The 26,699-nt window shown below is 39.7% G+C and overlaps 1 protein-coding gene across 4 annotated transcripts in view; it reads left to right on the top strand.

Annotated features, from left to right (window-relative positions):
- The window catches only part of Zdhhc17 (zinc finger DHHC-type containing 17), a 65,024-nt gene that overhangs the window by 34,754 nt on the left and 3,571 nt on the right, over window positions 1-26,699 (top strand). Inside the window, exons 6-16 of one of the 4 annotated variants that reach the window (XM_028758998.1) lie at window positions 4,066-4,130; window positions 4,790-4,911; window positions 11,517-11,642; window positions 15,935-16,077; window positions 17,199-17,299; window positions 20,657-20,781; window positions 21,679-21,741; window positions 23,470-23,563; window positions 24,718-24,801; window positions 25,834-25,991; window positions 26,482-26,576. In XM_028758998.1, the coding sequence (XP_028614831.1) occupies window positions 11,562-11,642; window positions 15,935-16,077; window positions 17,199-17,299; window positions 20,657-20,781; window positions 21,679-21,741; window positions 23,470-23,563; window positions 24,718-24,801; window positions 25,834-25,991; window positions 26,482-26,576 (944 nt within the window). In that variant the 5' untranslated portion in view covers window positions 4,066-4,130; window positions 4,790-4,911; window positions 11,517-11,561. Of the gene's footprint in view, window positions 1-4,065; window positions 4,131-4,748; window positions 4,912-10,240; window positions 10,349-11,516; window positions 11,643-15,934; window positions 16,078-17,198; window positions 17,300-20,656; window positions 20,782-21,678; window positions 21,742-23,469; window positions 23,564-24,717; window positions 24,802-25,833; window positions 25,992-26,481; window positions 26,577-26,699 lie in introns of those variants that run through there. The other 3 variants (XM_028758995.1, XM_028758996.1, XM_028758997.1) reach the window with 3 other exon arrangements.

The following is a 26,699-nucleotide window of genomic DNA, read 5'->3' as shown; positions in this document are numbered from 1 at the left end:
TGTTTTTCAATTGAGATTTCCTCTTCTAAACTGGCTGTAATCTGTGTCAACTTCACATAAAACTAACCAACTCGATTGACCCCATGTCAGCTTGACATGGAATCATTACAAGTCTTTTCTCATTTGTCGCGAAGATGGTATGTTAATATAATCACAATATGAAACACATTCTAAACCTTCAAAGTTCCACAGTCTTTAAAAAATTTACACATTAAAAGTTGTGTTTCTTTAAGATATCCAGATTGTAAAATAATTATTATAATAATATAGATTTCATAAAATTAGTACGGGAGCAGTTTATCCCTTAACCAGCTGATTCCCCAGTAACCACACAGAGAGACTAAGGTTTATTAAAATAGCAGTGAGCCAAATACCACGTAGTGATTACTGCGTTTGAAACCTCCATGCCGTCAGCTTCCTCCCAGACTGGGCTCCCATCCTGTTGGCATGTTTTTACCCTGTCTGATCCAGCTCTGCTCGGTGCTCCTTCACCCACTCACGACTCCTCCTTCACTCCAGGTCTCTGTCTCCACTCCTCCTTGACTTTATTGGCAAGGCAGAGAATGAATGAAGAGCGCTGTTTACACAAGCTTGAGACTTTTAAGAATAAACATTAACAGCCGGGCGGTGGTGGCGCACGCCTTTAATCCCAGCACTCAGGAGGCAGAGGCAGGTGGATTTCTGAGTTCGAGGCCAGCCTGGTCTACAGAGTGAGTTCCAGGGCAGCCGGGGCTACACAGAGAAACCCTGTCTCAAAAAAACAAAACAGGCAAACAAACAAACAAAGAATCAACATAACAAAGCCATGTCCACGCTGAAAACAGATAGTGGGAGAGAGAAATCAGCACTTAAAGTAACAGGGTAAGCTTTACACGGTGTACAAAGCATAATGCCTACACCAGAGTCCATCTAAAGTAGAGTAGGTTTCATAACTGCAGGCTGCTGCAAAGTTAAAAAAAAGTCAGGCTAAAATCGTGTGACTTGAAGAAGGAAGAACCAGGATCTGTGTAGTCACAGCCTGAACACAGCAAAATCAGACTGGAGCCCGACACAGCGGCTTGTCTTCTAGCTTCAGGCTGGCTTCACCTCACCTGCTGCTGACCTTGGTGGTTGTCCATGGCTCTGGCATCTCTAAGTACTTCACTCTCCGATGCAGCTGGGATGCGCTTATACCTCTTCTGGCCTCTCGTCCAGGACTCCAGCCCCACCACACAGTGCCAAGGCTCAGTTGTTCTCTCTGACCCCTTCATGCCTTCAAAACCAGTACCAGCTGGATGACTCTTGCACTGCCAAGTTCAGCTGCCAGCATAAGATACACCCCTGCCCCTTCTGGAGCACAGCTTCTGTGTGCTGACCCCGAGGAAATACTCCTACATTCACTATGCTCAGTGATGCTCAATGATGCTGGTCTCTTCTTAATCACTGCTCCTCTCTAACCAGCTAACCAACGTAGATCATTCTAGAAAAGCAAATGTTGTACTTGAGTGGTGCTGGTCTCTTGTTAATCACAGCCAACTCTTTAGCTCCAGTTGACCAGAACTGCAGCTTCTTAAAGCCCTGGGCTGGGTCCTCTCTAGAAGGTGTCAGTGTGGGCAAGACTTGGTCTGGCAAAGTAAACGGTGCTTAGCATTACTCATACTTACTCTCTTTGAGTTGTAGTTATATTGGGGTCAAAAGCTGATGGCTTCACCTTTTGCTTAACAATAGGGGAGTAGGTGAAGGATTTATTGCTAGCACTCCCTTTTCTGGCCAGCTAGCCAGAAGCCCTTCACTGCCTAGATTTGTGAACCAGAGAGGAAGGAAAAAGGATTATGATACTTTATGCAGGCAAATATACACAGACAGATACATTCTCTCTCTGCTGGGGCCAGACTGCCTCTGTCAACTCCACATGTGTTCATGCGTGCTTCCATGCACACACATAGACCTACATATGTACATGCAGACATATACATTTGGATAGATGGATGGGGCAGAGCTCCCCAAGTCACCACAGCACACCACGACACCTTTCTTTCCTCTGGCCTTTTTATAGACAGAAGTTCTTAGACAGTTACCTCATAGATAAAATGTGACACAGAATGGGAGTTACAGAAGGATGCTGATACCAAGTTCAAAGCAGTGTGTCATTCTACATGCTCATTTAAGTTCAAAGCAAAAGTTTCTCATGGCCTTGTCTTACCATGAGCACACGTATGGCTTCATCCTCGGACCTGAGTGCTACTCCTTGACCCAGGCCTGTGTCTCTTTCTAGTGTGAGTCTGAAAGCCCATTGTGTTCTCACTGTTAGAGGAGTGGGCTTGTTCTAGTCTTGATTCTCATGTCATTACATCTTTGTAGCAAAACAACTAAATCTGTTAACATTTTCTTTCTAAGGTTATTAGAATCAAATCAGGAGTTCTATGAAATCATTAATTCATCTAAACAGTATGAAAGTTATGTTGATCTGCAGGAAATCTAATCATTAGGATAGACTAATGCCCAGGGATTATTATATTAATTTAATGGCATTATATTAATTTAATTTAAGGCATGTCAGCTACAAGAAGCAATCCTGAGATGAAGTCTCTTTGTGACATTGCTTCATAGAGCTCATCCAACACAGACCATGCAAAAGCTGGGGCAAGTGGGGCACCTTCAGGAAGGCCACCTGCTAGCCTTAGCCTATCTAGAGGGCTCCTGACAGTCCTGTAGGTTCTTTATGGGACTCTGAGAATTTCTCTCTGAAACTTCAGAGGCCAGGCAGGGCTCCATCATTTGCTTTCTTTCAGCATTCTTATTTTCCAAGCTTCCTCAGAACAACCCACTGAGCTCTGAGCAGTCAACACCTATTCCAGCACCAAGTACAGTTGTCACCACAGGCCTTCCCAGAACACACAGTCAAGTCTGTCACAAGTACCCCATGACCTGGTACTATTTGCTTTAGTTAGTGTTCCTAAAGCATCTTGGGGAGGAAAGCGTTTACTTTGCTTACACATCCAGGCAGCAATCCGCTGTCAAAGGGAGTCAGGGCAGGAACCAAGGTAGGAGCCTGGAGGCAGGAGCTGATGCAGACACTGTGGAGGGCATTGCTTACTGGCTTGCTCTCATGTCTTGATCAGACTGCTTTCTTATAGCACCCAAGGCCACCAGCCCAGGGTGACACCACCCACAGTGAACTGAGCCCTCCCAAATCAGCCCTCAAGAAAATGTACCACAGGCAAGTCTGGGGACATTTTCTCAATTGAGGTTCCTTCTTCTGAAATGACCCTAATGTGTGTCATTGTCCTAAAACTAGGCAGCAGAAATATTGAAACCTGCCATCTGAATTGATGTAAACTTCTAAAGCTAATTTTATTAACTGATAATTGTCTATTTTAATAACCTTTTGAGAGGAATGATTTTAAAAATAATAAAACACAGTTCATCTTTCTGCTGCATCAATTAATGCAGTTTCTGTCAGAAAACATGGGATCTAAATTCTTTCTTTTTTTTCTTTTTTCGAGACAGGGTTCCTCTGTGTAGCCCTGGCTGTCCTGGAACTCACTCTGTAGACCAGGCTGGCCTCGAACTCAGAAATCCACCCGCCTCTGCCTCCCAAGTGCTGGGATTAAAGGCATGCGCCACCACCGCCCGGCATAAATCTGTTTTATTAACAGAAATACCACCTGAGTTCTCTTCTGCTTTTTTTTTACTGATTGTATAAAATCAGACTATGTTGTGTTTTGGAAAGTGAATATTTTAAAACAATGTCATGTGTAAAGTTTCATTCTGTGACAGACTAGTAAAAGTTGTCTTTTATTCTAAATTAAGATTGTGTCATAAAAGTGTTTGAAGACTACTGATAATTCTAAAATTGCAAAGGTCGTTAAGTGTAAACCGTGACTAGGGAAGGGTAAGTCATAATTTGTAAACCACTTTGCTAGTTAATGGCAAAACGTAGCTTTAGTTACAAGTTACAAGGTAAACTTGCATAAAGCATTCCCAGTTAAGTAGTAATATATTAGATTGTATAATGTATAAATTAGATATTTCCAACTCATTTTGGTTAGGATCTTAAACTTGTGCTGTCTGGTTTATTATCAGGATGTAGATATGATGGATCAGAACGGAATGACACCTTTAATGTGGGCAGCTTATAGAACACATAGGTATGTAATTGTCACGGACTCCTTAGCTCATTCAGCATAGCACAGTGTGGAAAGGAGGGATTGCCAGGGCTGCTGCTGTCCCAGGGCTGCAGAGCCTGTGCAGCAGTGATTAACCAGGACAGAGCACAGGTTGCTCTCAGCCTGTTTCGCTCTCTGTACTTTGGCTCCATAATCTTCTTAATTCTCACAGTGGAAGAAGAGGTTACTTTTTTTTTTTTTTTAAGTAATAACCTTTTCATGTGATTCTGTTGTTAAGTTTTATGTATTCATTTGTAAGTTGTCTTGAATAATTTTTGGATCAGTCTAAATTGAAATATAATTAATTTTTATTCTTTAAATATATAGGTGTTAATAGCACAGATTCTCAGATTAAAAACAGGAAAGTTAGGTCCAAGTGTGCTGTCTCTCAGCACCATATTAACTTCTCCAGGGTTGTGCATACGTGACAGTTCATACTGGAACATTGCTTAATTACTGACTGTAACAGGAGCGAGGCTAGACAAGATGTGTTCTGAGGTGGAGTGAGAATGCAGCCACAGTCAGTGTAGTCTCTGTAATGATTTCGATAATTGAAATTAGGGTTGTTGTTGTTGTTTGTTTGTTTTTTTTCCTTTTCAGTGTGGATCCAACTAGATTGCTTTTAACATTCAATGTTTCAGTTAACCTTGGTGACAAGTATCACAAAAACACTGCTCTGCACTGGGCAGTCCTAGCAGGGAACACCACAGTCATTAGTCTTCTGCTGGAAGCTGGAGGGAACGTGGATTCCCAGAACGTCAAGGTAAATATGCCCTGCTGTGGATGGAGAAGGAAGGCATAGCATGAGTCCTGGGAACATGGTCTGAAGGCTGTGATAACTGGAAGACGCACACTGTTATTTAGTTCAATCCTTTGCTGCTTCAGAATAATTGGTTTTTAAAGCTTAGGTAACTTAATGTCATCTTACGATATTAAATTAGTTTTTAGTTGGTGGGTAGCCTTTTTATTAGTGAATTTGTACTGGATTTAGAAGTTACATGCTTCTAACTTACACAAATGAAGGACAGTAGCTGTCTGGTTTCTTAATATCAATATGTGTAAGTTTATAGTAACAAAATACACTGTCTGGTCAGTAAATTGGCACAGCTGGTGACATCACTTGTTTGTAAAGGCTGACAACCTAAGGTGAACAACTCCCAGGACCCATCTGTATAAAGATGTGGCAGGAGAGAGCCACCTCTACCGTGTCCTCTGACCACACGTGTGCCATGACACAGCGTGTCCCTGTGTTTCAGACCTTCACGCACAGGGATAATAAGAGCAACAGGGAAAACACGTTCGTGTGTATTGGAGTCATGTTGTAACTTGGTCATTTTGGTAGCTTATTTCTTTAAAGAACAAGACTTTTAAATTTGGTAAAACACTTTATGATGTTTATAGAGTAATGACAAATTAACCCAGGATAAGTATGCAGAATTAATTTAAGCACGGAGTACAAGATTCTGCGGGGGGACTGGCAAGGTGACTCAGTGGACAGAAGGCGCTGGCTGCCAAGCCTGACAACCTGAGTTCTGCCCCCAGGACACGGTGGAAGAGAGAACCGACTCTCTGAAGTTGTCCTCTGACTGCCACATGGGTCCCGTGGTACTAGTGCACTCACATAAACACATCAATAAGTGGCCAAAAAAAAAAAAAATGGTTCTATGGGTAATCTCAAGCTTTTGATTAATCTCCTGAGTTTTCAAAGGCTTAGGACCCTTTAGCAGTAATCTAAATGACTGCAAATACAGGAATCACGGTCTTTGGATAAACAGTTTTAAGGACTAGCTGTGATTTATAGTGTTTTCTGAGCCATGTTTATAAATGCCTAAAGGATAAGTGCTAATGAATGTAAAGGAGGTTGAGCTATATACTAACCTGAAGTAGCCAATCAAAACGTAGGTATCTCTGGCTGGATCAAGGCGTCTCTTCATGTTCTAATGACAAAGTTTTCCTTTATTTGGTTACTTTAAGAAGAGAAGGTGAGACTGTTAAAAATGGGTTGGGCTGTGGTTTTTTTTTTTTTTTAAGTTTTATTTCATAGCTTAGTGAATTTTTAGAAACTAGCCTAATTACAAATTTTGAGTTTAGTTTGAATATTATAAACTATAAAATTGATTTTAAAAATCATGTGTTTTCTTTCTATTTTTTAACTTTTAAGTCTTGTTCCTACCCAGGGTGATCAGAATGGTCCACTAAAACACTTGGAAAGAGGAAACTTGGCTTACTGTAGTGACTGGCATTTACTAGTTACTATAGACTAAAAAATGAAGATTTGCTCAGTCTTTAGTTTTACCCAAGCTGGCATTTATGATAGCCAGGATACCATTCAGCTACTTCAGAAATGATAGAGTAATGTTTGCCTTTGCAAAAGATTTAAAGGGAATGCTCTGAAAATCCTTAACACAGGCGTTAGTAAACTATGCCGAGCTCAGGACAAAAGCATACAAGTGATGCTTACCTAAGCCGACTGGTGTTCCTGTAGGCCGGGGTGACTGGAGTGTCCTGTTTGATCACCTGCATTCCTTTCCATCTCACTCTCTGACTTTCAGAGTCCCAGTCTTATGGGTCATGAATGAGAAATACATTTCAAGGTATTTCTTATATCACTGAAAGAAAAACAGAACCAATTTCAGTACAGCAAGGAATTAGTCTCAGTTTGCTTTTTCTTAATTGCTATATTGACATATATTAACATACAGTGTAACAGTTATGTAAGCAAGATGGCTAAACAGTTTCCCAGCTTGGAACCAGTGCTGCATTCATATAAAACCTTAGGACAGGTTTCTTCAGTCATGATCTTTAAGTATTTGCACTGTGTTTGAAAATTTTAATGTCTTTTCAAATAATCTAAAGTTGTGTTCTTCATTAACCATTGCATAAACCTTTGATGTTGATAAGACATAAAAGTCCAAAGTGAGCTTCAGCAGAAAGGTAACGGTGTGAGTGCGGGTGCTTGAAAGTCCTCACATTAGTTCCCCACCCCTGTCTGTTCTGGGTTCAGGCATATTAAAGATGTGGTACCCTGAAGATCAGAATACCCTGAAGAGTCCACAGTGCCAAATATTGAGCTTACCTCAGTGTGCTTGTAGACATTTTATTTAAATCCATGCCCTTTTAAAACTACTCATAAGATTTTCATTGATAACTTTATCTGACACAAATTCAAAGTTGACTGTTGGTTAAAAGTCCCGTTCCCATATTAGAGACTGAATCCAGGACTTCGTGCGTGCTAGGCAAATGCTCTACCACTGAGTAGAAATATCCTCTAGCCTAAAACAGTGATTGAGGGTGCAATGCTCTTGGTAACTTCTGGAATAACATTATAGCTAAAGGAAGTTAAGTCTAAAATTCATTTGCTTATGCAACATCCACAGTCTTGAGGGGAAAATATTTCTACTTTGCTAAGAAAGCTTTTAGTTCCTAGATATTCTTTTCCTATAATTAAAAGTAGAAAGCAGGCATGAAATACTGTTTCTACTGGGATCTAGCATTCTCTGTATACTTGAAGTGTGGTCACCGCTTTCAGTAGAAACCATTTCTTCATTCATTCAGTAAGTAATGGTTCATTGGTAGGTTGTCTGAATGTTCAAGACTGATTAAGCTCTGTATTGTTGGTCTCAGAACATACATTCTCTTGAAGAAATAAAATAGTGAAAAAACGAATAATCAGAATCAACTGAGTGGCGAGCCTGAGGAGGTGGTAGTGATAGGAGGATTCCTCTGAGGTGATGCATTCCTTGGAGGTTGTGAGGAGAAGAAATCGGTTGTGTGGAGATAAGTGGTAAACAATTTTTTTTCTGTAGAGAGATCTGCACTTTACAAGGCCTGGGAAGGTAGGGCTGAGTTTGAGGTGCAGATTTGAGGCTGACTTAGAAGTACAGCGAGCGAGGAGTGACCTGAGAGACAGATGCCAGATCAGTGAGACTCTGTGATAAGAAGCTCAGTGGTTTATGACATCCTAGGACACAGACAGATTTGTATAGACTGCCCTAGGATGTGCTGTTTCATTTAGATGCTGTTTTGGTTGGAGAAGTGATGGAATCATTAGGACAGGACAGCAGAAAGACTGGAAAGTCAGTCAGGCTGATGGTTTTTGTTGTTGCTTTCGAAGGACCAAGTTAGCTTAGCCAAGTGTGGAGCTAGCCGAGAGGATTCAGAGAGACTGTCTACAACATTCAAATCGATTTGAGAACGAAAGAAAGCATCATTGGTGACGTAGCTTTGTTCAGTTAACTTGTCTTTGCACGTGTGTTGAGATGGTGAATGCTGAAGGGAAAGTGCTCTTTTGAGGTGAAGATGATAGGAATTCATTCTATTTGATAGTAGTTAGTGTCAAGGTGATGTCTGTCCTCCGTGTACCACTTAAAGCTAATTAGGCTACTGCAGATTTTGAAAAGGAAATTTCATTTTAAAATCTCCAACATGATTCTTTGTTCATAATTTTAACATTCATTATTTCATTTTTCATTTTAAGTACTAGGAAAGATCATTTTATTAAAAATGAATTGTAGAGGCTGGAGATGAGAGCGTAGCAATTAGGAGCACTGCTGCTCTTGCAGAGGACCAGGGTTTATTTCCCAGCCATCTGTAACTCCAGTTTCAAGGGCTCTAACATCTCCTGACGGGCAGGTACCACGTATGCACGTGGTACACATACATACATGCAGGCAAAACACTAAATACACATTGAATAAACTAAATATACACATTTAATAAAATAAATATACCTTTAAAAATTTTAGAGTAAAAATAAATTGTAAGGGTAGGATGCAGCTACAAATCTAGATTTGATTTTAAAAGGTATAAAAAGTTATATTCTTTAGACAAGATAAAACAGACATTCTCTGCTGTGATTATTTAGCTATTTGGTCCTATCCTAAAATAATTATTTCAAAAATATGGTTAATTTATGTTAACTAGAAATTGCTTTTGCTGCAAATTGCTTGTTTGAAAAAGAAACTAGAGTCCTTTAGTATATAAAATAAAATTTTCTATCAAAATAAGACAACTTCCTTTTAAGACTATTTTAATAAATAGATAACTTTAAAGTACTTAATGCTTAAGTTAAAGAGTAAGAAGAAGTCGGGCAGTGGTGGCGCACACCTTTAATCCCAGCACTTGGGAGGCAGAGGCAGGCGGATTTCTGAGTTCGAGAGTTCGAGGCTAGCCTGGTCTACAGAGTGAGTTCCAGGACAGCCAGGGCTACACAGAGAAACCCTGTCTCGAAAAAGCCAAAAAAAAAAAAAAAAAAAAAAGTAAGAAGAGTAAAGAAGTAGCTAAATACTCTAGATTAGGTCACTGATGGATCTAGGATGACATGGACTTGTTTAAAATATTACTTGTGACAGCGTTTTGGGGGAAGATCGTTGTCTTTCATAAGTGTCAGGAGAATTTTACAGTCCTAGGTTATGGTTAAATAGCAACCATAGGGCAAAAAAGTAATTCTGTACTAAGAATAACAAAAAAAAATTATGGCTTATGTCATCATTTTTTTTTTTTTTACTATGGTAGTTTTGTTAAATTTTAAGGATCTTATTCTGTAGTTATAGTTTCATAGATAAAGTTAGAAATTTAATTTGGGAAGAACAATTCATCTGAGTATTACCCAAGCATTTCCAAAATTTTCTTTCTAAAACTGTCAAAGGATGCCAGTAGACAGAAGGGTCTGTAGTTTCTTGGAAGGAGGTGAGAATCTCTGGGGACGAAGTTGTTGATGAGCTCTTGAACACCCGACCTCGATGGTCTCTAACCTGGTTTACCAGGGAGAGTCAGTCCCACTGAGACACAGCTCAGGTGATCTTCCACTTAGCCATGGTTATTTGACCAAAACCCCTGAAGAGTTTCTTGTATTTACTACCAGTGACATAGTCTATAAATACTCCATGTGAATTCTTGCTGATGTTACTTTGTTAGTAATACTGTTTTGGCTATGACATGGAGTAAGCAATATAGACTCGATTCCAAACCCTGGTTTTAGTATAACTCTGGAATTGTTTGTTAATTTTACCATCGGAATAAAAGAATTATACAGTCAGATGACTAGAGAAGTTGAAAGGTTTTTTTAAAGCTCCCTCAATCTTTCTGTCTAGGCAATCCTTAGGTGTCACATGGCCCTCTAGTGGAAGGGGTGCTCAGCTGGACCGAGGCAACTGCAGGATATTCTGGGAGTTGTTACCCAAGGGATGGCTATTATTCAGGTAATACTTATAGTTTGGATTAATTAGCTGATTCTGAAAACTTAGGTGATGAAATTCTGGAATAAGCAAGGAATATCTAAAATAAAATATCCCTATTTGTTGAAGGCTCACCTAGATTAGCCCATTCCTTATTAAATACCATTGGTTTTTCTATTAATAATGTGCTTGGGCTTTTGAAAATTTTTATTATTGTTGTTTGTTTGTTTATAATTCTTTGTTGCTATATAATAGTGTTATGCTTAATTTTTGTGTTTTTAAAAGTATATTCCATGCTTGATAAATTATCTCTCCCCAAAATGGGATTCTGTTTGTTTGTTGTTTTTTTTTTTAATCCAGCATTTTGAAGTAAAATTTCAGTGGTTATTTTTTTAAAAAAATTGAATATCATTTTTCCCATTTTGGCAACTTTATCTTATTTATTTAAAGAGTCAGATAACTAGAGGACATTAAATAGATTGGGAATGTAGGTATCTAATTTACAAAAGAAATAGAAGATTTAAATTAGGAAAAGCAGAAAAGGAACGTCTAGGAGTGAGTTGTGTATTTCTTGTCTCTTGATGTGTTACTGTATTCCTGGCGTTCTTGTTTGAGGGTTAAAGGATCTCATAGCTTCTAACCTGAGTGAAACTCTTTCCTCTCAGTCACTCTCTTGCTCTCTTTGGGAATTTCTGTGTGGGTGGTGACTTCATGGTAGGTCGAATGCCAGTACAGTGGTAGAAGTAGACACTGACTTTTTCTTCCTTCCCTAGTCTCTTGTTAAGGCGATCACCATCCATGAAATAAAACAGATTTCTGACAGCTTGGTACAGTGTTAGGATGTCTGTCACACTCAGTGTTAGGAGTGTGCACTAACTGATGAATTTAATGATAGCCTCTGATCCAGCAGGTACTAAAATACCTACTTTTTGATTTGCTCTCTAATTTGTCAAAAATGCAAGCAAAAATAGAATCTATAGTATAAGATGAGAAAATGTATTTTCTTTTGTGTTTTGAATGGGAAATGATAACAGGTATGTAATAATTTAGTTTTTTTAAATTGATTTTTCTCAATGTCAGAAATCATTGTTGATGAATTTATGTAGTCTATCTTTATGAAATTTCTTTAAAAGTTATTAGTAAAAATAATAGTTGTATTTTTCATGTGAATTTCTTGTATTTACTTTATCAGGGTGAATCAGCACTTGATTTGGCAAAGCAAAGAAAAAACGTGTGGATGATCAACCATTTGCAGGAGGCAAGGCAAGCGAAAGGGTATGACAACCCATCCTTCCTCAGGAAGCTGAAGGCTGACAAGGTAACTCGGGGCCAAGAGGCCGGCAGCCTGCAGCTGTAATTCACTGTGCATAAGTGTTCACTTGCCTTAAGGTTTACAGTTCCCGTTGTATGTTTAAAGTATCGTTTCATCCAAAGTAAGAGGAGCGTATTTAACACAGTTTCTTAGAATGATCTATGCTCTGTGCTTGCTATGTCAGGAAGATGGAAGCGTATCCGTGGGTTATTTCAGCTAACTGGTGTTTAGTAGAGAGAAGCATTTCATGGACATTTGTTGATGTAATAATGAATTGTGAACCACCTTAGTCTTACTGTGAGTCTTTCTAAACCAAGTACTATAGCTCTATTTGATTGAGCTTTTCATTCTTCACAATGTATTATGACTTTTAGAGAAAAAGCTTCCTTTTTTGGCTCTTTCATAGAAAGTCCACTTTCTTCCATGAACCTTCAGTTTTAAAATTTATGGCTGTTGGCTTAACTGACTACTTATAATAGGATTTTGAAACTTAAAACATTTCCCCAAATGCAGAGTCCATGTTCCTTAGAAAACATTATTTCCACTAAAAAGGGAGATATCATTTAACTGGCATTTAAAAATATATATGCTTAAATAAAAAATGACACTATATATTTTAGCTTGAGAGTAATCACAACTTGAGTGATATTAAGTTGTTCTTTCTTATTTTTTATAGAAAAATTGAGTACTTAAGCTTTACTAATGGCAATACTAAAATCATAAGAAGTTAATAGTAATCCATTTAGGAGTGTGACAGAAATAAACAAGGAGTGATATCCTTGAAGGCAGCAGCTCGTGGATTTCTGAGGATGCAGACGTCCTCACTGAGTAAAGAGTCCCTGGTCCCTCACATTGACACCAGAATAGCTATATTTGAAGTTTCTTAACTTGTACAGGTGTTCTCTTATACTAACTAGTCTATAGTAAGGACATTTGACTTATTCTAGAAGGTTCCATAATTTGACTTTGCTGAATATTCCAAACTTTTATTTTTTCTATAGTGTCATATGAAAATTGGTTCTTAATTTAAAGATAACATATTAATATATAAATTTCCTTATTACTATATTTGAGGTTATATATTTGGGTATTGTTTCTCTGTAAAAGAGAACTTTGGGGGCTGGAGAGGTGGCTCTGCGGTTAAGAACACGTGATGTGTTCTTGTAGAGGACCTGGGTTCTGGTCCCAGCAGCCGCATAGGGCACCTCACAGCTCCCCATAATTTCTGCCCCTCTGGCCCTCACACACCTCAGTTATTTGCTTCCTCTCCAACATTTCAAACAATTAAAAATGAAAAGGAAGTCCTAAAAATGAGAGAGAAAGCGCTTTGGGGGCCGCAGAGATGGCACAGCAAGTAGAGTCCTTGTCTCACAGGCAACAAGCAGGAGGCCTAGATGTCTGGTCCCTGGGATCCACATGCGAGCTGGGTGGGTGGGCTGTGTTCCACAACCCCACCATCCCAGTGCACCAGAGATGGGGAGTCCATGGAGCAAGCTAACGTGCAGTGTGTCTGTTACGGTGGCTTCAGCTTAGAAACGGCGCTCCGTGGTTTTCCTTTGGTAGCTTTAAACATGTCAGGGTTTATTTCTCTGTAGTCTGGAACTGTTTATGTATGTCAGGTATGTGAACTCACAGACACCTGCCTTCCAAGTGCTAGGATTAAATGGTATATGCTAGCCTAGTTTTTGAAAAAGGCCTACTGGAGGAAAAGACATGGTAATTGAGCACTTTGTGACATTAAGTACCACAATTACATGAACTCTTTTTTTTTTCCACCGCACATCGAAACTTTTCAACTATGAACATGGTTTTGTTTGCCAGTCTGTTGAAGTGTGTACTGTGTTTGAGGTGGAGAGAAAAACTCAACATGACAGTGCTGACACCCAGGCTTCACTAGCACTGTACTTTAAAAAATCAACTCAAGGGAGGATGCCATTGGGTATCGGTAGTAGGCAGACTCAGAGGGAGCTTGGATCTTCGGAAACAATCTTAAAACTACTGATACTTTGAAAGTTAGGATATCTTCAGTGTGTGTGCACATGCATATACATGGATGAAGAGGTGTGCACAAAGCATGTGCAACATGGAAACGCCAGAGACTGACAGCAGATGCCTTCTTTAGTTGCATCATCATCATCATCACCACCATCATCACCATCATCATCACCATCATCACCACCATCATCATTATTTTGATGTGTCTCTCATTTAATCCGGAGCTCTCAGGTTTGGCTAGACTGGGTGGTGGATAATCAGCTCCACAGATCCTCTTGTTTTCACTCAGTGCTGTGACCACAGGCTTATCCGACCACACTTGGCTTTTTTTATTTGTAGATTCTGGGGATTGAACTGAGGTCCTCATGCTTGTCTAGCAGGCCCTTTACCACGGAGCCGTTTTCCCAGGCCCTGAAGATAGAGGGTTTTAAGCAGGCAGGTTTATGGTTCAGTGAGTGAACTGTAAAAGTTTAGGTATATGAAGATACACTAATATATACTACTCATTTTGAACATGCTATAAAACCTTTTTTGGAGAAATGTGAGCACTTTTGGATTCAACCCAGATAACCCAGGAGACCAAAGAAAAGATTCCAAGTCAGTTTGGTGACCCAGTGAGTTTATTGAGATTGCTTATAAGAACTTGGACTAAAAACCTATTAAGAAAATAAAAAAATTATTGACAAGCTACAAATTAGAAGATAACACTAACAAGTCATATGTAAAACAAAAGACAAACATACAGACTGTAGAAAGAACTCTTAATAAAACTCAACAATGAAAACGTGTCCAAGAATCCAATTTTAAAGTGAGCTAAATGAGTTTGGTGGTATATGCCTGCAGTACAGGACTTGGGAGGCTAAGGCAGGGGGATCTCAACTTTCAGGTCACCGTGGGCTACATGGCAAGATGGTATCTCAAGTATACATGCATACACACAGAGAAAGAATGAAGTCTAAAGACTTCTGATGGTACACAGAGACTGGATTCCTCAAATGTTTGCTGGTGGGATTGTAAATTAATATAACACTATGAAAAGCAACTTGTGATCTCTATAGTGCAGAATTGCATTTACCTCAGAGGCACGATAACCTAAGGTCATAGAAATCTATATGCCACTATTTATTGCATCTTTGTTCATAATTCCAAGTTGTAAACATTTTCATGTTCCTTAATAGGTAAATGGTTAAACAGACTGTGATGTATCCATACCATGAAAGTTCGATCAAACGGAAGCCATGTGTGGTGACATATGCATTTAATCCTAGTTCCCAGGAGGTAGAGGCAGGCAGATCTCTGTGAGGTTGAGGCCAGCCTGGGCTGTACCATGAGACTAAAACAAAACAAGAAAAGAAAACCACAACTAAGTATCTGTATGTACTTTTGTCATCTAAGATGATTCGAGCAAGATATTGACGTTTGTGAGGAGCTGGTCTGTAAAGAAGACCACAGGTACTGCCTATTGCTGCTGTGAAGATACAGTTGTGATAGAGAGTACAGAGAGCTGTGTGCCTTTGTATATGCCAAGCGTGGATTCTGCCAACCAGCGCAGTATACCAACTGTCCAGAAGTGTCCCTAGAGTGCTGAGAACTGTGGGCTGGAAAGCCCTGAGGAGTCATTTGATGTTTGTCTGTTTGCTTGCTTGTTGTTCTGTGTGCACGTGCGTGCGTGCGTGCGTGCGTGTGTGTACATGCATGTATTTGCACACATCTTTACAGATATGGTACATGTGTCAAGGTTAGAGGACACGCTTTTGGGGCCTCAGTCCTTCCCTTCCCTTTCACTATGGGTTTCAGGGCTCAGACTCAGTGGTCAGCTTTGTGTGGCAAGCACGTTTACCCATTGAACCATCTTACTGGCCTTGATTTTATTCCTTATTTCATTTTACAGTTTTAATAGACTGTTGGTATATATGTCTTCTCCAATTTAAGCATCTTTAGCTGTTTACTATGTGATAAAGTCATTTTGATTGTCCTTGTTAACAGGTCCTCTATTAAAATGGGATGTTGAGCTATGAACTACTCTCTGGCTAGCCTATGGTAACCTGTCCTACTGTTTGTTGTTTTTATGTCTGGCTGTGTAGAACTCATTCCCAAAATTTCAACTTCTCATTTTCCACTGCCTTAACAAACTCCTTTTAAATGTTGAGTTTTGTGTAGTACCTGAACATCATAGGGAGATTTGAATGAAAGAATTTTACTTTTGGTTGCATACTTTCATAAAGATAGCAGTGGTTAAGATTGAGATCATTTGAAACATGTAAAAGCTTTGTAACATTTGTGTTGTTTTGTTTTGTTTACAGGAGTTTCGGCAGAAAGTAATGCTAGGAACTCCATTCCTAGTAATTTGGCTGGTTGGGTTTATAGCAGACCTGAACATTGATTCTTGGCTCATTAAAGGGTTAATGTATGGTGGTGTTTGGGCTACAGTACAATTTCTTTCCAAGTAAGTATGTTCTTTTTAACTTTAGTTTTATGAAAGAACATAATTTGTTACCTACTATGTCAAATTCATGTTTTCTATATTTAGAACATGGTCTGTTTTGATAATTTGTGAAATTGTTTTTTAAGCATTATTAAAATTATTCAAAAAGTTCCTTAATTACAAAAGTCTAGCATGAGATTTTGAAGCTGAAATAGTTAAAGTATTTCTTTAGAAGTGAATTTGAGTTTGTTGAACTGTAAATGTGATGTATTCCTGTATTCTACTTACCTTTCTGTAGGATTGGTTGTAGATAACTAAGAGTTCTGGCTAATCAGCAGAGTGGACTGTGGTCTGCACAGTCACAAAGCAGGCCTTTTCCATTGCTTTAAGCACCGACCATTTTCTTCCTTGTTGAGTCTTTTGCCCTAAATGTTGCCTGTTCAGCAGTCCTAGGAAGGTGTCTGTCATCCACAGCCTCCTCTTTACCTTGCCTTCTTTAAGCATCTTATTCTCACTGGAAATTTAGAAAGACTTTGGAAAAAGTTCACAAGAATAACTAGTCATACGCTGATATTCGTTCTGAGAAGGGGTGACTGCTGGTTAATTCATCTCCGTAGTATTTCTGGGAGCTCTGACCAGTTATTAAATATTAAATAGGAAATTATCAAGACTACTTGGTCTTCATGGATAAAGGGTGGTGTTTGTCTCAATGAGATTCATTGGTAACTCTTCCTAACGTTAACTATTACAGACACAAGCCTGCAGTTGCACTGAATCAGCCAGTTGGTTTCACTTGAAAGCATGTGTCCGCACCTTAACTCAGCGGGGCGGGTTAGCAGTGATGAGTCTGTCTCATCTCACTTGCCAGGACTGTAACCTTCTTAACAATGTGCTCGGTGATGAAGTTGCTGTAGACTAAAGTGAATTGCTGATTTCAACAAATGGTAATACACTGAAATTCTAAAGCTATAGAGTATGTGGAGTATAGTTTAGTTCTTGGTAGGCTAAAGGATCTTGATGAACTCAGTACTGTGAAAACAATTCCAGGGTTGTAAATATCTTTGACTTTTGTGATTCTAATCTCAATATTCATTTTGTAATGAGATATACCACTTATATTTTATAAAATTTGTGTCTTACAGATCCTTTTTTGACCATTCAATGCACAGTGCATTGCCCCTTGGGATATATTTGGCAACCAAATTCTGGATGTATGTGACATGGTTCTTCTGGTTTTGGAATGATATCCTTTGTTGTGAAAAACGTGTTTAGCGCAGTCTGACTCGAGCAGCTGTGAGCTTGTGCCCCTAGGAGTGTGTGAGCTAATATAGATAATGTTTGTACTTTATACCTAGTGTAGTGTTTTAAACTGTCACAACCCAAACACTAATTCAGCCAGTATTCATTTAAAAAATCACCTATATCTTGTAAGCTACTGTTATTTCATTTTGTTGATGGGAAAATTGAGGCCTTAGGAAAGCCCAAGGCTAAATAATATAGTTGGTCTTTGCTAAAGGTAGGATTGAAAGCTGTCGAAGTATTTCTGACGTCGTCAGAAAGGGATGTTCATGTTTATAGGACCCAACTCTTCTGAAGACCTTTGTCTTCACCCCTGCCTCTTCACTCTCTCATTTTCAATGGGATCTTGTTTATAGTACAACCTCACCTTGAATTCACACCAGTCCTCCTGTTTCAGCTTCCAAAGTGTTAGGAACTTTATTAATCTAACTTTTTTTTTTTTAACTTAGTAAGTCTTTACTGAATATCTTTTGCTTCATTTTAAAAAAGTACAATTAATGTATCAAGCATATGCTTCATATATTACCAAATTATCAACATAAAATCCTTTTTTTTTTTTAAACAGAATCTCTCTAAATAACCTTGACTGTCCTGGGACTCACTGTGTGGATCAGACTGGCCTCAAACCCACAGAGATTCACCTGCCTCTGCCTCCCAGATGCTGGACTTAAAGGCATGTGCCACCACACCCAGCATAAAAAAAATACTTTTTAAAAACAGTATAGTTTGGAACTTAATTACACACAAACCTGTTTACCACATCATCTGGCTTGTTTGGTTTTCAGAGAGTTTTATCTTATAGTCTAACATGTCATGGAATTCTGTCGTCAAGAAGGGGTCTGCCTCACCTTCCAAGTACATTGGGCTGAAGGCCTGTGCTGCTGTGTTCCTTTTAACTTCTTAATTCTTTCCTTTACTTTTTGTAATAGCAACAGTTTAAAAAGTAATGCTCTGTGCTTTTCAAGCACATTCTGTGTGTAAGACCAAGTGTTCTGGTTCTTCAGGTCGTTTTCTCATTGCAGAAACACAACTGGGGAGAAGAGTTGTGTTGGGTTTTCCAGCGTGTTCTTGTGTGTAGTCAGCCTTCTGTTGCCAGTCTACAGGCATTGCTGTGTGGACTTTGGTTTGGGTTTCTCTTGAATCCATTCAACCTTAGCATCAGTGTGTAATGACGGAAAGTCAAAAGCACTCATACCTTTTTTTTTACATCAGCATTTTATTTTTATCTTCCTTTTCTAAAAGAAAGATCATTTTCTTCTGACCTTTGTAAGGTAGATCTTTAGAAATGAATTTTGTAATCACACAGGTGTAAGTGCACACCCTAGGCTGTTGACTATCGGTTTCTTGGTCTCAACTTGTTTTCTTATTTCTAGAAGCACCCATTTATCTATCTTATTGCCTTAGCCTTAAATTCCTATTTGGTAGGATTTATATTTTATTTTTTATTATTACTATTGTGTATGATGTGGTATGTTCTGCCATGGTACCTGGTCTGTCAGGTCAGAGGAGCTCATTGGGAGTTGGTTCTCTTCTCCTACACAGGCTCTGTGGGTTGGACTCAGGTTGTCATGCTTGCACAGTATGTGTTTTGTTTTTTGTTTTGTTTTTCGAGACAGGGTTTCTCTGTGTAGCCCTGGCTGTCCTGGAACTCACTCTGTAGACCAGGCTAGCCTCGAACTCTCAAACTCAGAAATCCGCCTGCCTCTGCCTCCCAAGTGCTGGGATTAAAGGCGTGCGCCACCGCCGCCTGGCACAGTGTGTGTTTTACCTTTACCTGCTGAGCCATCTCACTGGCCTCCTGTTTAGATTAATACTGCAGCATTTTCAGTTCATTTGTTAGCTTTGGTTCTCTTCAAGACTGGATTCTTTGCCTTGTGGCTGCTGTAAAGTTTTCTTCTTTGATTTTCCTCAAAAGTAAGCTGGTGTAATTGTTATGTCATTGCTGTTCATCTTTCATCTTTTCTATGATTAACTGAAGTGAACTTACTCAAACTTTGATGTTTTCTCTGATCGGCTTTAGAGTAATTGTTGTGTTTTTCTGTCTGCTTTGGTGTCTGGATAATACCACTTCACCATCTGATCTGGCTGTTTATACCTGTGTGTGTGCATGTGCGTGTGCGTGTGCGTGTGTGTATTTTGAAGCTCATGGTTAAAGAGTGAAATAATGCTTTTTTTTCCAGAAGAATTGGCAGTGTATTTTTTCTTAGTGCTGGTGCAGAGGTCAGTGTGTCACCGGGGATTACCGGGGATTAGGTCAGTGTGTCACCGAGGAGCTGATTCCCCTTTGCCCTTCTTTTGTATGTGATGTGGTTGTTCAGTGTTCAGATATTAATCAAACACATGTAGGATAATCTCATTCAAGTTATTTTTTTTATAACTGTCCTTCATGAAAAACATAAGCAGGTCATGTTCATGTCATCCTTCAGCATTTTTGTATGTTAACTATCTCTACATCAATCTTAAACATGCTATTGAGTCAACCAGATAGTCTCTGTTCAGGGCTGTATTACTTTAGCAATATTTTTTATAGTTTCTTTTATATTATAAATGCCTTGTGCATTTATTATAAACCTTGCTATTTGAGGAAAGTTTAAAAAAATTTGTTTTGTTTTGTTTTCTTTTGTTTTTTCGAGACAGGGTTTCTCTGTGTAGCCCTGGCTGTCCTGGAACTCACTCTGTAGACCAGGCTGTCCTCGAACTCAGAAATCTGCCTGCCTTTGCCTCCCAAGTGCTGGGATTAAAGGTGTGCGCCACCACTGCCTGGCCAAATGTTTTCTAAAGTTAATGTGTTTATTTGCTTCCTTGCTTGTGCTCAGTGTGATAGTTTCACCCTACATTGTTCAGGACCCCCTGCTAGGGGACGGTGCTTCTCAGACTGAGCTAGGTCTAACCACGCCCCCATCGAGACACCTCCCCAGCGAGTCTAGGCTATGTCAAGTGGACAGTTAAGGCTAATCATAGCAGATATCTGAAGAGTTTGGATTCTGTTCATAGTTATATAATTTATAAAATCCTTGGTACAAGAAGAAATGTATGTGTCTAACTTTGAATGTGAAAATAAATTCATTTTGTCAAAAGCTGAGTTTTTTAATGTTTGCTGACTTTCAGAGTATTATATAAGGTGTCATGAATTAATAGTCATTTTTCCTTTTGTACTTAGTATGAGTATTCTGGGAAAGTATACTCGGATTTAGGAAACTTCCCTTTTGGCTGATAGTACCCTGTGTGGTAAGAGTGTGTGGACGATAGCCTGCTACAAAGCTCCTTTATCACTGCTGTCGGGGTTCCTTAACGTGGACACATCTCAACTTCCTGTTCATCCACCTTCCCTTCCTTGCCAACAGTGTTGCTCTTTTCTACAATTTTGGGAAGTCTTGGAAATCAGATCCAGGGATTATTAAAGCTACAGAAGAACAAAAGAAAAAGGTGGTGATGTGCCCAGTTAACTGCCAGTTTCTCAGTCCTCACAGCAGAGTCAGATAAGGGCAGAAACTCTTAGAACTGGTGACAACTTAAGTAAAATTGCGCTCGCCCATATTTTAATTAAACTAGAAACCCAGTCAACTGATAGTACAGATACACCACTCCACTAGCCAGAGTACTAGATATGACTGGCGGAGGCATCATTGTCTTTTGACATGGGCTTGAGGCTAAATGTATGTAAAGTTTTCTGTCAGTAGGGAACTGGACTGGGTATTTCAGATTTTTTAAGAGCTGTTTTAGCTGAAATACCACATGTGATCTTGGCCCTCGGGAGGTGGTGGCAAGAGGACCAGGAAGCAGACCTGTCTGGGATATGGGAGACCCTCTCAAGAAACTAAAAGAAAACGAAACCAGAAAGCTCTTTTTTTTTTTTTTTAAGATTTATTTATTTATTTTATATGAGTACACTGTAGCTGTCTTCAGACACACCAGAGAGGGCATCAGATCTCATTGTGGATGGTTGTGAGCCACCATGTGGTGGCTGGGATTTGAACTCAGGACCTCTGGAAGTGCAGTCAGTGCTCTTAACCACTGAGCCATCTCTCCAGCCCCAGAAAGCTCTTTTTAAAAGGAAACACATCTTAATGAATCATTTTTGTCCACAATTAACTGGTGTTAGCAAATTCTGTGCTCTACCCCCGTTTCTGACTAGACTGCATAGAAATTGCTGAGCTGTTCTTCAGTTGTAATGAAATACAAAGGCGAGTCCAGCAGTAGGTCTTATTTTAACTTAAAAAGGTTGAGAAGAATGGCATGTTTATTGATTCCTAGTAATAACAAAAGAATTGGTGAGCATTATTCAGTTTTGAGTAAAAATGTTTTTGGTTTTTAAATCCACAGACGATAGTTGAACTTGCAGAGACTGGAAGTCTGGACCTCAGTATATTCTGCAGTACCTGCTTGGTAATATTCACCCCCTTCTTGTTTTTCTCCTCTTCCTGCTGACAGTTTCACAGCGTAGAGGGAGTACTGGGTATGGGCAAAGCCTTGCTCCCGTGCGCACTCCACACACCCTGTAGTCTGTGCTGGAGGATAAAGCAGAGGGGGATGCCTACATCTGGGCTGAGTCTGTTCCCAGTAGCAGACCCTGACTGCACGTCAGAGTCCTCTCAGACCCGTGCTCCTCCTCCTTATCCTTCAAAGAGGGACTCAGTGAAAACCCACAACTACTCAACAGCAGACGGTCTAGCTGTGGTTGAAATTTTTTTTCTGAGTTTAAAAGTCACAGTGTGAAAATTCCATAGATTATTTTTCAGGCAGATAATCTTAAATAAATATACTTTGAATATTTGTCTGAAGTGTCTGTGCAACCTGGAGTACTCATTAAACTGAAAAGTGGTTCTTTTCAATAAAGTCGTACATTAAAACTTGAAAGTAGTGTTTATGAAATCAACTATCTTATGATAGACATTTTAAACGTAATTTTTTATATAGTGTGAAAATACTATAAGCATTGCCACGAATGTTAAAATTCCCCAAATCATACATCAACTTAAAGGCATTTAAATTATATCATGCAGGTAAACTAATGTCTTGTTATTAGTACATAATAGTAAATAAACAAAATAATTGAAGTGACAGGATTGTGGGAAGGTTTAGACAGCTTAGTCTTCCATTTATGATTGGAATGTTTGTGCCTGTCCTGTTCATTTCCTGTCAGAAAAGGGCATTCCCACCTGACAGAAGACAGCTTCCTGCCTCCATGTTCATTAAACTAGGGGTTTTTGTTGTTGTTTGTTTTGTTTTTGACAAGTTGCTCCTATTCTTTGCAAGTGGTGTTACCTAAAGGAAACTATAAGTGGGTGCTTCAGGTTGGGGAGGCTGGATCACCCTGGGCCTTCTTAGTAGATTTAGTCACAGCTGTGAGAAGGAAGAACCCACCCTTCTCCTTACTCCACCCGCCATGCTTGTTGTTTAAGTGCTACAGCCTACTTCGTCCTGGCTACCTCAGGATAGTATATAACCCGTGAATTTCCTTTGTACTCATTTATTGTAACAGATTTATCTTTCCTTCTTACTTTTGGGGAGTGTGTACAGCAGTAGACCACTTCCTGTACCCACTTTCAGTGTCTGCAGTAGACCACTTCCTGTACCCACTTTCAGTGTCTGCAGTAGACCACTTCCTGTACCCACTTTCAGTGTCTGCAGTAGACCACTTCCTGTACCCACTTTCAGTGTCTGCAGTAGACCACTTCCTATGTACCCACTTTCAGTGTCTGCAGTAGACCACTTCCTATGTACCCACTTTCAGTGTCTGCAGTAGACCACTTCCTGTGTACCCACTTTCAGTGTCTGCAGTAGACCACTTCCTGTGTACCCACGTTCAGTAGTCTGCAGTAGACCACTTCCTGTACCCACTTTCAGTAGTCTGAAGACAGTGTGCAGAGCTCAGTTGTTGCTCTGTAACATTCGCCACTCTTTTCTTTCTTGCTAACAAATTGTTTTAAGATTTCATATTATGGAGCACTTTATCTTCTTTGTTGCTATAGTTTTTGTTTTGAACAAATTAACAGGCATTTTGTTGGGTTTTCTTGGATTGGAAATGTTGATATAACTCTCAAAAAAATATAGTACTGTCTTTTTACTTTCTTACATACAGTGTCTTTATAATACTTCACTGTCTGTTACTAGATTCGGAAGCCGGTGAGGTCCAAACACTGTGGTGTGTGCAACCGCTGTATAGCGAAATTTGATCACCATTGCCCATGGGTGGGTAACTGTGTAGGTAAGTTATGTTAGCGACCTCTGAGTGTGTTAATTTAAATTACTTCAGGTAACTAATGAAGTACAGTACTGAATTAGAGTTCATCCTTACACCCCACATGCTTCCTACATTAACTTCTGCGTGTCTGTATAGCAGCTCACTGAGTGCATGTCCGTGAATGGGGTGTGTGTGTGAAATCAGTCTGAAGAGTCTAATTGTTTCCCTGTGCGTTGTGTCTGATGTCTGCTTTGTCCTCCTTTCTCCATCGAGTAAGAAGGAAATTCATCTGATGAGGCAAATACTATTTATTTAAGCATTAAGCTAGAGAGCGCAAAGCAGTCGTAGTACGTGAAAAGCTGCGCAGAGGCAGGGAAGACGGGCAGCTGGGATCCCCAGCCCAGGGCTGGTGTGCAGTCTGAGAGCTTACAGGGAAGACGGGCAGCTGGGATCCCCAGCCCAGGGCTGGTGTGCAGTCTGAGAGCTTACAGGGAAGACGGGCAGCTGGGATCTCCAGCCCAGGGCTGGTGTGCAATCTGAGAGCTTACAGGGAAGACGGGCAGCTGGGATCCCCAGCCCAGGGCTGGTGTGCAGTCTGAGAGCTGACGTTAGCCACCTGAGAGCAGCTTCAGGTGGATGTGCTGATACAGAGGAAATGCTTACAAAGACTGCATGACCTGGGAGAGGAACTCTTGGAAATCTCCATTGCAAGGGTTCTAAAAGGAAGGTGGGAAGGTTTAATGGGACCCTCCTACCTAAAGAGTAGGGTTGAAAGCCACAGTTAGGTCTTGGGTTCTTTTGGGGACTCCCTTGCCTTCATCGCTGCTCATCACAAGTGTATTCTTGGTTTGGTTTGGTTTGGTTTGGTTTTTTGAGGCGGGTTTCTCTGTGTGTAACCCTGGCTGTCCTGGAACTCACTCTGTAGACCAGGCTGGCCTCGAACTCAGAAATCCACCTGCCTCTGCCTCCCAAGGGCTGGGATTAAAGGTGTGCGCCACCACTGCCCAGTGTGCATTCTTATTTTAAAACTGTTATTACAACAATTTTCTTATTTTGCAAAATAAGTCATGTATGTGATTACTACTGTCCGAGTCATTCCACACCCTCATGCATTCCTGGTGAGGTGTGACCAGTTGTTTTTCTCTTAGCTGAAAACACTTGCTTCTATGTTGTTTTAGGTGCAGGCAACCATAGATACTTTATGGGCTACCTATTCTTCTTGCTTTTTATGATCTGCTGGATGATTTATGGTTGTGTTTCTTGTGAGTACAATTAGTTTCTGCCTTCTTAAAACATAAATGTTTATATACTTAACATTTATTGTGTTAACAAATTAATGTAGTAACAAAAATCTTCTAACAAAAAATTTATTGTTTGGGGCATCTAATGAAACGTAAAGGAAAAAAGTAAGGTAACCTATTTATCAAATGTATTCAGTGTCTAGTACAAGCAAGCAATGGTTAGTGAGCCCCCTTTCAGTATGAACGTTCTTTGTTGCTTTAATAAGCTTTGAAAAGTTTCTGGGTCAAATACACTAATATTTCATGGTCACATGCTGGCTCTGCTGGCCAGTGTGGATCCAGTGACTGTGCTAGCTCCTCTTTCCCACCAAACAGTTGAGAAAATAAACTAACCACTAACTTTGCATAAACTTAAAATATTCTGCAAAATGTGATGTAAAGTACTGCCTGCTGGGCAGGGCAGTGGTTGTGGGTTTCAGAAGTTACTGTTTAAAGATAAGTTGTCACATGTTTGTTTATCAACGGGCTTAATGCCTTAAGAATTAGAGGAAGGTGCTGCTTCCTGTGATTCTGAGCATGGAAACATAGAGATAGCAATAAATAAAAGAACAATAATAAATACAGTCCTCAAAGAGAAAAAGATGTGGTCCAGGAACTTCACCTGCTTTCTAGACCAACATTCCTAACGAGGAGCACTTCCTCCCTCCCGCAGATGTCATGGATAGTGCTTCTGCCACTGTTGTGGTAGGAAAGTCCCTCCTTACAAGTTGCCTTGTATCATTTCTCCTGTTTAAAAAATGTTTTCTCCAGTACTGGGAACATGAGCTAGCAGTCTAATACTCTTTATTCTTATCAGACAGGGATGTTTTTTAAGATTGGCAGCCATTTTCTCAGGTTTTGCTCTGGTATGTTTTTATTGATGTATTATAGAATTGTAGATTATTAAGATTATAGAAACAATTGCTGTTTATGTGATGAGTTAAATCTAGACTGTTGTCAGCGGACGCCTGAGGTGACTGGAAGAGTAAATGTGTCACCTGTCTTGCATTTTAGACTGGGGACTTCACTGTGAGACCACGTACACAAAGGATGGGTTTTGGACATATATCACTCAGATTGCCACGTGCTCCCCTTGGATGTTCTGGATGTTTCTGAACAGTGTGTTTCATTTCATGTGGGTGGCCGTGCTACTCATGTGTCAGATGTACCAGGTATGTGCAAGTGCCTTTTCCTTAATATGGTAACAATAAAACTTGCAGAACTTGTCTTTCCATCCCCTCTGGCTTGTTAAGGATCAGTTTTATTTTTTTATTTGCTTTTTCTTTCTGCCTCTTTTCTTTTGTATTCTAGTTTCAGAAGAATTTTTACTCTATTTGGGTATTTGCACTGGGACATATGTGAACTTACATTGTGAGACCGTTAATTTTGTGTTTATTTTAATGATGCTGACTTGTTTATAAAAGTATTTATTCAGCAGCGTGGGGGAGGCAGGTTGTGTTCACGGTGTCTATTGGTGTGTGTGCAGTGTTCAGCAGCCTGTTTGTACGTATACTTTCATAGGTAATTAGCTACTTTTGACAGTTGCAGTGATACTGTGTGAAGTAGCCTAAGGATCTGTGGAAAACCACAGTTTTTTATGCTAGAGAATTTTGTTTCTATTAAATGTTCAGAAAGGATAATGGGGTGCTTTTTCCTTCTTAGATAACATGTTTAGGTATCACTACAAATGAAAGAATGAACGCGAGGAGATACAAGCACTTTAAAGTCACCACCACATCTATTGAGAGCCCGTTCAAGTATGTATATATGTATGAATGTCATGTTTTCCTCTGTTACATGCTTCCTTAGGAAAATACCTAGTAATTACATCAAAGGAATGTATTTCCCTCGGTATATGTGTTTTCTACAGAACAACAGGG

This window comes from Grammomys surdaster, unplaced genomic scaffold (genome assembly GCF_004785775.1).
Source record: "Grammomys surdaster isolate TR1022 unplaced genomic scaffold, NIH_TR_1.0 126271, whole genome shotgun sequence".
In the NCBI taxonomy this organism is placed as follows: Eukaryota; Metazoa; Chordata; class Mammalia; order Rodentia; family Muridae; genus Grammomys; species Grammomys surdaster.
This window is presented reverse-complemented; position numbering and strand designations above follow the sequence as displayed.